This window comes from Pleurodeles waltl, chromosome 3_1, assembly GCF_031143425.1.
Source record: "Pleurodeles waltl isolate 20211129_DDA chromosome 3_1, aPleWal1.hap1.20221129, whole genome shotgun sequence".
Classification (NCBI taxonomy): Eukaryota; Metazoa; Chordata; class Amphibia; order Caudata; family Salamandridae; genus Pleurodeles; species Pleurodeles waltl.
In genome coordinates, this window is record NC_090440.1 from 1,912,946,739 (window position 1) to 1,912,959,561 (window position 12,823).

Here is a 12,823-nt window from a genome sequence, read left to right on the forward strand (position 1 = left end):
GGTTACTACAGGAAACAGATGTGGGTGAAAGGTCGGGAGAAGCAGAACAACAAGCCGCAGCGCACCCCGGTACAGGCCCAGGCTGAGTCAGCACAGAGAGCTGCTGAGTCAAGCTAGGAGGGCTCTGCTGTGCTGGGCCAGGCCCGCGAGCTTGTGCTGGGCTGGGGATGCGCAGTGTTTGGTTATTCGAGCCGGGCCTGGGAGACCTTAGACATTAAAAGCAGCTCTGTTACTCGTAACCTGGTCCTACTCGTCCTCTGAAGTCATTACTTGTGAGGTGACTCCCACCCGAAGCAGCAAACACACGAGTGCTGAAAACATAAGCCCCGCCATTAATATAGCTAGACTAGCGGTAACGACCGTCGGTGTGTAAATCCAGCAATGCTGAGACGTAGACATCATATTTCATGGGTCTCTCTGCATCCAACTAGTTTCTTCCTTGTAGTAAGTGCTCAGCTGCCTGGGTGCCACTAGGTGGGAAGGGAAGCGTACATGAGGCCAGTCTTTGGAATGTGAGACTATAACGCTGGGTCGGTCTTTTTCTATCTAGAGAGAAGGCAAAATGACTTAGATGTTAAAAAAACACTCACAAATCCCACAAGTAATGCTAAATTTAAGCCCTTCTGTAAACTTCAAGTACAGAAAAGGCCAAAATACCCCAGCTATATAAGCTGATAACGTCATAGACTGCTGTGTGTTTAAAACAGACCTTTCATATTTGGACCTGAGAAATATCCCCGATTGGTTGACTTTGGTTTTCTCATTTTACAACTGCAAACCCCTTCTCCACTTTTTGGCTCCGAGATTGTCACTCATACAAATCCCACTGAATTAGTCTGTCTCAGCTTCCCCTCTCAGAATCAACAGATAGATGCAAGTCACAATGAACCAACCTGCCACCTCGCCTATTACCTTTTTGTTTTTCCTGGAAGTTATTTACTACTCATATTTGAAGCATGGGAGCTTTTACACTCTCCAAAGAAATGAGCTGCAACATTTTTATTGTTTGTCTTTTTCAACCACTTGTGCCCATTAGGTGGGTCCAACTAGACTTAGACAGCCCTGTTTTTGAGTGCTGTTCACCACCCGGATCTAGGAGGTCATCGGTGCCTGGGCAGAACAGTTTAATATTAGGTGGAATAGTGTGCATAAAACAGGCCCAAGCACCTTACATGGACATTGTTCCCCACTGATATGTGCTCACGTTTGAATCTGAGCAAACAGCACCTGTGTCCTTGCACAAATGTTGTGTGCTAGGGAGGATTTGTAGTCACAGTTTGTCCTGGCTGCTAGCAAACAGCTGTAGCACCAACAAAATGGAACACTGTGTTTTAACTGATTGCAGCGGAACTCAAACCCCAACAAAAACAGCAATAGAAAATTGATTTTTTACTAAAACAAAGGTGTTTTTTTCACTTTGATGCAACAGGGCTAGAAGAGTCATGATACAAGTAGGTATTAACACAAGCAAAATACAAAACCTTACCCAGAAAAACAAAGATGACTTGTTACTTTTTGACTTATGTTTCTGGCCTTTAAACGGTAAGGAAGCTTGTGACTGTTTACCAGTAATGATCCGAGGATGGAATGTCATGGCAGCAGCATTTTACTTGTGCAATCATCTTTCTTGCTGAACTACATGCTGGAACCAAATATGACTTAGTAAGGGCCAAATAAAGCTCTTTCAACACAGGAAACAATCTGCAAATGTATTGGGACTCCCACAACGTTATTGAGAGCTATATAACTATTGCAATACAATACAAGAAACATCTGTTCTAGTAATAGTACCAGTCCAGGTCACTATAGACATGTTCTCTCTCTGCTCTCGTACAGCACCTGGCATGAAGGAGGCTCCCCTATTGTTCCGCAAGTGTAGATGCACCCTGCCTCAAAGCCAGCTCTCGTCACCCTCAGCGCAAAGTAAAGGCAAGACCAGACTCAAGACAACTATAGCCATGGCCCACTTACAGCACAACACACTGTATAGTCCATTACTACTCATCTTAATTATTCACAGTGATGAAGCAGCAGGAACGAGAAAAGAAGCCTCAGACGTGCAAGAAAATGTGGATGATAAGTCAATTAGTTCGGTCCTCAATACTAAGGCGACGTGGGCGTGGTAAAGTTAAGGGCCTGCATGTAAGCCACTGCCGTTAACTGGATCCTGTGCCTCGCTTCCCCAACAATGCTGTAGCCAGGCAGTCTTCACTCTGTGGTCACTGCTTCAGGCATTAGTTTCTTCAGCATGTTCCAGGGCACCATCATTTGTATGGCCTTCCTAATCTTAGCAGGCGTGGGGCGTGTGGCACTAAAGCACCCAGTTCCTTCCCTTTCTCCTACAATGAAGCCTGTACGGAAGAGGCAATAGAACTCTCACACAGGGTGGCCCCCATATGTGGCGAATATTTCCCATTGTCACCTCCGTATAGACTGAGCATGACAGGAGGCCAGGCCCAAGCTTTCCATAAAAGAGCAGCTCACAGACATTTCTTTGTTCTAAAAAGCTTCCAGAATCCCCTTCACTGTTTTTGTTGCCTGAATGGGTGTCCTTTTTTTGGTGCCGAACCTGGTTTGCTGACAGCACTTCTTAGGACTTGCCATCTGTACGCCATTTTCAGGAATTAACTAGTGGTCCATGGAAGACTGCCACAAGTAGCAGATTAACAAAATCCAGAACTGCCATACTTTCTTGCATCTAGTCTCATTAGGTAATGCCTGGGAAAAGCACATGCTGATTAATCCCATCCTGAGTAATCTTGGAAATAAACCATTTAATAAGAATGTGACTTGGGATATCCCACAGCTAAGAAATGGGTCAGGTTTAAAGTTACATGGGCGTGCCCTCCATTGCACTGACATTGCGCTCTGCTTCCACATAACCTACCAGTGCGACGTTCAGCTCACCGTTGAATGTACATGCTTACATACATCAGACACTTCCCTTCTACGAAGTACAGCGACGTAGGGCGTCTAGTCCACTACAATAGAGTGGTGCATGCCACCCTAAAGGCTGATTCACTTTCATTGTATGTGCCTCAGCCTTCTGGGCATGCCATTCCATCTACGTACCTTATGCAAGGTGCAAGGGTCCTGGCTGTGCAAGCCAAAACAGATGCTTTGTACGATTCACACGTGCATTAATCTGGAATGGCAGTAATGGGGCAGCTTTCCTACAAAGTACTCTGAAAACCGAGTCTCCTTTAGGCCTTTACCTACTTAAGTGGCCTGTCCCTATTATTGCTGGCCTTTACCCTCCCCGTATCTCTCTCTGGGCCCTTGAGTATCTATGATCCTTGTCTTAAATGCATTTTCTGAGCACCCGAGTATTTCTGTTCCCCATATACCCCCTCTCTTTCTGACTGGCGTAGCTCAGCTCTTATTCAGGCTGCTTTCTTTAGGACCCTGACATTTCTACCAACCACCTGCCCTCTTCCTACTTCCTCTGGGGCATCTCTGGTTCCAGTCGTGCTACCCTCAACCCCCTGATTTTCTGCATTCTGAGATTACTCCAGTACCTGTCCACCTCTGGCTTCAATAGCATCTCTGTAAAGTGCACAGCTGCCTACCCATGTGCTCTGGAGTATCACTGCTCATCCTTATTCTGAACTCTGCAGCACTTCTACCCTACTTTGGGGTATTTCTGACGTTAGCCCAGCCCCCACCTCTCTTAGTACCCAAGGTCTCCTGGCAAGCCATCCTGCTTTCACAAGACATTCTCTTGTCTCAGCAAAGAGATCGGAGTTCACTCCGCCCCCTCAGCCACTTTCTTGTGAAATCCTGGACCGTGTAATATTGCTGGCGAGGTAGTTCCTTCTCTGTACCCAACGTCAGCACTTTAAACAGTTCTAAGATCTTCATGCGTCAGGCTCCAGAAGTCAGGCCGCGCCCCATATTTAGATGCACAGGGTCGTCAGATCCCGCAAAGCCTTAAGGAGGCAAGAAAAGGAAAACACCTGCACATGCTGACAGCTCAACGCCCATTATTATGCCTGGCTTGAAAGCGCACAGTGCTATTTTGGCTGCATGCCCTGCTGTGCTATAAAAGCTATTGAACACTGACAACTTACGTGACATACCTAAACCAGTGACCAGAGGACCAAAGTTCCAGGACCTTAGGGAACGCTACTGTGGCATGACCCATAGAGGCAAACAAGAGATCCAGTAAGGAAAAGACTACACTTGGGAAAATGAGGGAAGCAAGGTCAACGAAAATAAAAGGGAACAAGTTAACTTGGCATCCTCTGATGCCCCTCAAACTGAATCCAAACAAGACAGAGTATTGACAACAGTGACTTTTCCTCGATGTTATCCTGGCTAAAAACAGTGGCCACTTTGTTCCATTACGCCAAGCCTCTGGACAATCTACTAGAGTCCTAACTCTATAAAGCATTACATTGACAGAATCTACATAGGGGCACTTTTTCTAAAAACACCTTCTCAGAATCCCATCTTGTCGCTCAAAAATATCCAAGACCAGTGGCTCCAGAAAAGCGTGTAGGGATTCACAGAAACTCATTGACTAAATGAATAAATAAAAATGATATGTATTCCTACTTTTAAGAAACACTCGCTCCTCCTCCATATCTATTTAGAGAACTCGAGTAAGGATGCTCTCTTCTGTAATATTATCTAGGTTATATTGTTACGATGGGTACAGTTTTGCTCTCATTAAGGTGCTTTGCTGCCCATGTTGCAGCAGGTTCGGTGTAATATAAATGTTTTAATACAATATATAAACTTCTGGGAAACAAAAAGGGGTGGAGAGGTCCCCTTATGAAGGAAGCACGGTTTAGGGTTGGACAAGTGAACTAACGGTGGAGAGGATGTCTGTTAGGATGGGGAGGACGTAGTCCACAGTCACAAAAACCCAAGTGTACCAAAAGAAGGCACAGTGCCTATCTGAACCGCCAACAAGCGCCAGGAGGAAATGCTCCTCAGCAGAAAAGTGGGAGCCGACCCTTCAGCTCTCCTATCAAACAGCAGATATGGGCCTGCCAGAAGCGCTTCTAAGGGACCTGACTAGGTGTCTGTCTCATTTTCTATTACAAGAGTGCACCCCAAGCTATACTTCGAGATGCAACCCAATCTCTACATCCAGAGGTGTGTCTTGCTCTTTCGTAATGGATGAGCTTCACTTTCTGCATTCGGGGGCGCCTGCCCGAAACGCATCTCCACTACTCCCAGACCCAGGCTCTTTACTCCATGGGGGTAAAGGGCTCTCTACTTTTAAGGTACTAGTGTGCTCTTGCTATCTACTCCATTGTGCTAACCAGACTTGTATCTGCCTTCAGGGGTTCTTCCACTCGTCCCGAGTCCCAGGCACTTTGTAATCTTCTCTCTCAATTATGGGGCCTCTTGGCCCATCACTCGTTGTAGTTGAGCAGCTTTCAAACCTCCCTGTGGACAAGTTGCACTCTAGTCAGCTTAAAGATGATCTCCACAGTCTCCAAAGCCTTCCCAAGGGCTCTTTTTCTTATGAGGGTTCCACTCTCCCTTGCACTTGTTGGATCTTTCCAGAAAATCCCCAGAACCCCCTATGGTTTTTGTCCAGGGGCCACATGCCAGAAAGAAACAAGTGAAACAGACTGTGCCCAGCAGGTGCATTAACAATATGTGCATGCACGAACCTTAACCGTTCACTCTGCCACCACTTCAACCAGACAAGAGAAAGGAAACATCACAAAGATTACTGCACTGCAAATTTGCTATGGCAAAGATACGGTAGTGCTATTCCTAATACTGCCCCACCGCACCCTACTGTTCCAAAATATAGGCAAGCGTCTTATAAGTCAGGACCGAAAGTAAATGCTATTCATTAATGGTTATTTTTCCAGAGAACAGCAGCACCGGCTACCCCACCATGCACAGTAATAATTAACAAGCAATAGAACTAGTGAATGGAAAACTCCTCCTCCCGTCTTCACTGGCGCGTTCCCTGGAGCCGAGTAGCTGTGGCATCTACCTTGGAAAACAGGCACTTAAAGGGCAGGGGTGGAGGAGGAAATAAAAAGGGGGTCGAGAGTCCAGTGCTTCAGAAGTACAGGGAAGTGTGGCAACAACGAACAGGAGTGTGACACAGTCTCACTTCAGAAGGGAGGAGATGGCTGTCTCAAATACGCCAGGCTCTCTAAGCAGAGACCTTGGACCTATCCGCCGCCACCAGTGGGCTCCCTCCTGGGTCAGCACATTCAGGTGTGTTCCTTTTATGGAACTGCTTATCCTTCCAATGACCTCAAAGTCAGTGCCATGCTTACCTGGGTAGTGGCAGAGGTAGGAGTAAAAGCCCTCTGACTTCAGCATAATGAGCAAGGACCCCCAACCCAGCAGGACGGCTGAAAAGAGGAGGTTCTCGATTACTGCAGTGGAGGCCATCCACCATCGGCGCTGGTGGGCAGTTGCTAGTGTGGGAGCCATGTTGAATGTTTGAGGAGGGGTGTTTCTTCACAGCTCTAGATCTGAAAAACAGAGAAAGACTATCATTGCACTGCCACCACTGACTGCATCACCTCAGCACACAGCCCACCATGTCACATACTACAGTGTAGAGGAGATCTACAATGCTTCTGCACGTGAGCAAATGTCTTTAATAAACCGTCCAGTTCAAATTGAATAACTCTACTGAAGCGGGGTGGGAGAGGGAGGGTCAGCATTTGGATGAAAAGGAGGAGGGAGCAGGTAGATTCTGACAAAACATGACATTCAAAATGCAATTCTTCTCATGATGGGGAGGGACAGTATGTGCACACAGCTCTCTTTATTGTATGTATAGGTCACCTCAGGGACAAGCAATATAGTAGTACATTAACCTCCCCTGGAACAAGTCCTCAATGTGTTGAGGGACACGAGTCTTAAGAGCAGGCGCACCTGTTCTCAAGCCAGGAAAGTGAATGTGCCCAGCTATGATAAACCCTACCCTCTCCATCCCATGGAAGCTCAAATGTTCAATAGCGCTAGGTTGATGGAGTAGGTAAGGGAGACACAAAAGACAGAGTTGTACACACACTATCAGAATTGTAGAACCAAAACAGCAGAGTACCACAGGAGTATCTGCCAACAATATCTGACTGTTAAAGAAGAACGTAATTTGTGTATTTTTACTTGGGTACCCTGGGAGTGGAGTATTCCCATGTAATAGGTTATATTTCAATATACCTGCATAAGAAAAGTGGCCAGGAGCCTTCCTTGTGACACTTGCCTAACTGAACTCTTATCTGCCAAACACAATGGAATCCACCGGTTTTATATCTCAACCTTGAAGACTTGACTTTAAAGCAACGGTGGCGGCTATCATCAAAAATAAATATTGATCCAAATGGTTTGGAGACGATACTTGTGAAATCCAGGAATTAAGTCAACTAGAAGCTGAGGGAGAAGCCTGATCCCTGCCATGCAGCCAATTTCAGCTCTACCTCTAACGTGTGTCTGCGCTTGCACACTTGGGCCACTAATCTTATAGTACGACTGAAGGTACAAATGCATGCCCCTAACCCTGCTTAAGTATGCAAGTTTCTTCCATTCTGTATCTACTCAGTTTACATGTCTTGTAAATAAGCATTTGTTTAGTTTAAGCCAGTCATTTGTTTTAGCTTTTTTTAGGGTGGTTCAACACTCATGGACATTTGAGAGTGCCGCTTTTTTTTACTATTTCTGTAAGCAGGGATGCACTTTCTCCTACTATCCACACTTTCGGAACCCACAGGAGTCTACTTGAGAGCCATGCTGTTGGGAATTTGAGCGATTAGAAAATATAAATGGATAACTGCACACTGAGGTTCTCTCTTGACTTGAGCATTTCTGTGGAAAGAAGCATTTCCTGTTTCTTTCCCTTTTGCAAGCTCTGAATACCCACTCGGGTGGATTAACCGCGCTATACAAATAACACCTGATTGATTGATATTATTTTATTGCTGAAATTATGTTGATACGTGTAAATATATGTACATTTAACTTCAACATTACCTACGAAGTGCATTAAAGTCAGTTGACAAATAAAATTACACTTTCGTGCAATTTTGCAATATCAACATCCGAGTGCTAAAACGTTAACGTGCACGGGAAGAACGACACAGAGAAGGCGGTGTGACAAAAAAGGCCGTGTAGCCTGTAAAACTGTGAAAACAAGCTATCAAAAATAATGTCTATAAGACCAAGTTCAATATATTTGTAACAGATGAGTCTTTAATGAGGGTGAGTGAGTTGGGATACAAATATTTTGAGCGACCGTTCAGAAGTGCAGAGTTGGAGAGGTTTGAAAAGAATTGAAGGACAAGATATGCAAAAATCCCAAAGTGTTTGATTTTTTTTAAAAACATAGGCGCCGTTCCATTGTCTCTCGAAAACAACAGCCAGCAAGAATATACTATATCTATATATACCATCCCTACTGACCCACCGCGCTCGCTTTCTTCGCTTCTCAATGAGCTTAACCTATACAATAATGCGCGCTCCTGAGAACAGTGGTTCAACCTCCTGCAGCCTCATAGGTCAAAACTTCGGCCTCGGCTCTTCTCATTGGCGTGCTGGCCGGTCGCTAGGCTGCGGCTCCCACGCCTGTTCAGCTGGAGCCGGTTCGAACCGGCAGGCGCGAGAGAGTGGAGCACCCGCAGAATAGTCGGTGCACGCGGAAGAGTGACGCTACGCAAGTGCCCGGGCGGCGCGCGCTTTGCAGACTGAGCTCATCCTGCGGGACAAGGGTACAGCGGCGCACGAGCCTAGCTAACAGTGCCCGAGTCTGAGCGCGCGCCGTACTACCTAGAGCTGAAGTTCTTGCTTCAGTGCCCATGCTGTCATCATTTAATGTGCTTAGTTATTGCCCAAATTAATTGTTCCCGTGTGCGTTCTATGCTCCCAAGTCAACATTTAATTCCTAGCAGCCTTACAACTCTTCCTAATGCTTAATTTAGTAGCCGTTGCTTTGCCATTGCCCTCATTATTACCACTGCTAGTGTCCGCAACATTCATCTCATTCGTGATTTTAATGGATACTCAGTATGCCTGCGATTGTTCCTTACTGTCTGTCATAACGCAGAATATACCCTCTTCCCCCATTTTAGCCAATCGCCAGATACTGCCGCAGTTCTATAACCCTTGTCGCCACTGCTATAGTTAATGTCACTACCGCTGCTTTGGTACACAGTGAACCAGCTAATGCCCCAGTAACCCTGCCTTTTCTCCCAATACTTGTCATTGATCTGTTATTTCACCAGTTCCACTGTTTTAGTCCCCGGTTTGTGTTACTGCCATCACGGCTTAGTGTACTTATTACTGCCCCATCTCTCTCGTGCTACTGTTTTAAAAGCTCAGGCTATTTACCCAATGCACCCCATGATGCCCCAGTGAAACGGATAGCACTTTTAAAAGCCCTGTCAATGTGCCGGTCGTACACTATTAACCACATCCTACCGTTCACAGTGCAACAGTTACTTTACCAATAGGGTGTCCAAGATACTAATACAATTAACTTTTTTACTCCAGTGCACCTGTCACTTATTATTGTCAATGCTCGCAGTACTATTTTTTTTAAATCCCCTTAATTGCCCCGTGCTTGTGGTACTGCTACAAATTAGTTTTTCTCAGTACCTAATGCTACCGTTCCCTAAATAACCAGGAAAACGAGGTACTGCCCTCGTAGTCCTGCCGCTCTCCTAGTTATGTTTTTAATGCAACATTGCCCATGCCACTGTAACAAATAGTGCAATTCCGTTGAGCCCGTTATCGCACTATCTTTCCAACTATACTTAATGTTCTTGTCGTCCCCTGTAACTCCGTAGCTGTCCGTGGTTTTAGATTATTTCTCACGTGCCCCTGTTATTTGCCAGAATTGCGCAGTTATCGATCATCCTAGTGCACAAATGTTATACCCAATAGCTCTAAACCCTGCACTAACCACCCTAAAACTGGCAATTGTTTCGTCTAATTCCCCTCTCATCCATTTGGCCCAATGCTTTTCTTATTACCACACCAATGTTCCTATTATTGCACGCTATCCTCCAAATATCCCAGCCTCTGCCGATCTAGCTGCCCTCTGATCTCCCTTTACTGCCTTCTCGTTACCTTGGGCTGTGATGGAGCTGTTGGTCCTGCTCCCTTTGTTCGTTCCTGGCCGGGCTTCCCCTCTCCCTAGCCCGGTGATCCTTGCCGGGCTCCCCCTGCCCCACAGACCGGCTTCCGCGACCTGCGCCCGTCCGCACCTTTCCTTGGGACTCTTTATTCCGATCCTTTTATTCCATAGTCCGAAAGGGATAAACACGGCCCGTCGTCGATTGGCTTAGCGGGTCGCTGCTGTGCACTGGTTTGAAGAATGAAATGATACTGTTCAGTGATTGGTTGGTGACTGTTTCCAGCCTGGACTGAACGAATCAGCTGCAGAAGCATTCTGAGACAAACAACTCTCAGAAAAATACTTTCTGAGAAGAGAAGGAACGAAAACAAAAAAGCCGGTGACCCCCACCCAGAAATATCCCTCTACCGGATAAGTGACGTTTTCTTGCCTCGAAGGTATGCTTCCAGACAAAGACCTTCACAAATAGAAGCGAGAGATTTCTCTTACGAACCTCCAACCCATTTCGTATTAAATATATCCCCCCCACCATCAATGCACTATCGGACCCTCTAAAATTCCAAAACAGATTGGCATCTAAAGCAAAGACATAACGATAATCTGCAAAACAAACCTTCTTAGCAAAAACCATAAATAAACCCCTCATCCAATTTCATCTATGCCAGACACAGGCACAACACCAAATATACAATTTCATTGACGTGTCGAAAATAAAAACGGACAAAACAAAGCAGTCGCCACCCGCCCTTTCATCACTAATGCCTTTATCAGAGGACAGGCTTCTCCATCTATCTATCGAAGCCCCCGACAGCCTGCAAAACAGCTCAACAGAGCCCTCTTAATAACGTCCAGCTACAACTGCTCATTAAAGCCCCCAACATACACCTTCACTAAAGAGCCTGTAAACTCTTCAACAAATTCGGAATAGGATTGCAACATTTATATAGCGTTTACTACCCCTATGTGGAGCACTGAAGCTCTTACCTTCATGGGCAGTATGCTACACAGTGTAGGGTGCGTGTTGGAAGGGTGCTGCCTTTGTTTTTGATCCTATGTGGGAAGTGTTGCCATGCACGAGGACCACGTTATAGGGTGCAGCGCTTAGTAGTGTGGTTGGTGGATGAAGAGGTGTGAGAGAAAAGTGCATAGTTTATGGTTTCCACTAGGCTGGCAGCTTTGAACAGCTCTGCAGGTCCAATTGTGGTATTTCTTATGGTAAGAGTCCATTCTACTGTTACTGCAGTGGGTTGTCAATTCTAAGATATCTAGTTTAAAAGGTTATGGTCCTGAGTAGGCAAGTTTGGAGGAAGAAATGTTGGCAAGACCCACCAGGATGAACTGTGTTATTATCAATCCATGCCTGATTGTCATTGTAAGGTGTAAAGAAGCAGTCATCATATGTAGCTAGTTGGTACCTGTAGTGGTGGACTACATTCGAGTTCTGTGATTGGCTAGCAGTACGTGGCATATCTCTCAAGGTATTCCACGCCTGTTCAGTTAATGATGGCTGGCTTATGGGCTATTACTGGATGATGGACCAATTCATAGTAGGTCTTTCTTATGTGAATAGAGCAGGATTGAGCAGCAGCATTTAGGGGCGTTATTATGTAGCCTGTATGAACTTCATTCAGCTGCAGTCTACCGAGTGTTGTGGTATCAGTATTGGTATGGGCCAGAAGGGTCATATATTAGTTGACATTAGTATATATTACCCAGGCTCAACGTCAGTCAGCCCTTCTTAACTTATCTAAATATTGATGCTAATTTGCTGTTTGGGCGGTTCCACATCCGTTTAATGCACGTTGTGGATTGTACTTGAAGATGCAATTATTAAGGTATTTTGAGAAGATGTACATATTTGGGAAACAGTCATGTTATCACTTATCACTTCCCTTCTGAAGTATATATGCTCCCAAATGTTTCAAGTCATGGCTGGTAGCGAGTTCCAGATCTTGGCAGCTTCTACTGAGAAAGCAGTGCCTCCTATGAAAATATTCCAGTAAAGTGGTAATTTGACCCACAGTGTGTGATAGGAGCTTAGTGCCTGTTTTGTTTGTACTGCTTTATTTTTACTCGTACATATAGTCATTTTCTTTGGGAGGCTTTGCGGACAATACAGAGCACCTTGACTATTACACTTCTGGTTAGAGGTAGCCAGTGGAGTGACTGCAGGAGTGGAGTAATGGGCTCGCTTTGCGAAGGTGGAGACAGAATCTTGCTGCCCCATTTACAATTAGTTGTATTTAGTTTATGATGAAACTGGGAGTGTGATGCTATAGGCTGCTTGCAAAATCAAGTTTGGAGATTACTAGTGTGAGGATAGTTTCTAGCTTTAGTTGGTGTCAAAGGTATGGAAAGATGCAACACTGTGTTTTCATTGTAACCTGTGGGAGTTTTTAGGCAGGGAGGCTTAGGTGTTTCAATCGTGTTAGTGAGTCTGTGCTGCATTCATACATTGGACTGTTTTGATATTAACTGCAGGCATATCTAAAAAAATGTGACCTTTTACATTATTCCTTGGGTCTGTGGTTTATGTGTAATCTCACCTGATTAGTCTGGCTTGACACCAGCCTCTTAAACTGAGATGCCACTGGCCCATATACATAAGATGCTGGACTGAAACAAGGATTTGCAGCTGTTGGCAGTTCTGATTCCGCTATATCTATTAGCCTACCTTAGTAGACTAATCCAATAAATGGATGAGCTGTTTCTTGAAAGAAAGGAATGAAGAATAGATGCTGGTCCAGTATTTGGCTACAA

General features: G+C 45.3%; 1 protein-coding gene across 1 annotated transcript in view; it reads right to left on the minus strand.

Annotated features, from left to right (window-relative positions):
• Positions 1 to 10,220, minus strand: part of SLC43A2 (solute carrier family 43 member 2) — a 114,608-nt gene extending 104,388 nt beyond the window's left edge. The window contains exons 1-2 of the mRNA XM_069226110.1: positions 10,057 to 10,220; positions 6,258 to 6,458 (exon numbers count right to left, since the gene is read on the minus strand). Coding sequence (XP_069082211.1) covers positions 6,258 to 6,417 — 160 coding nt within the window. The 5' untranslated portion in view covers positions 6,418 to 6,458; positions 10,057 to 10,220. The remainder of the gene's footprint in view (positions 1 to 6,257; positions 6,459 to 10,056) is intronic.
• Positions 10,221 to 12,823: the final 2,603 nt, after the last annotated feature.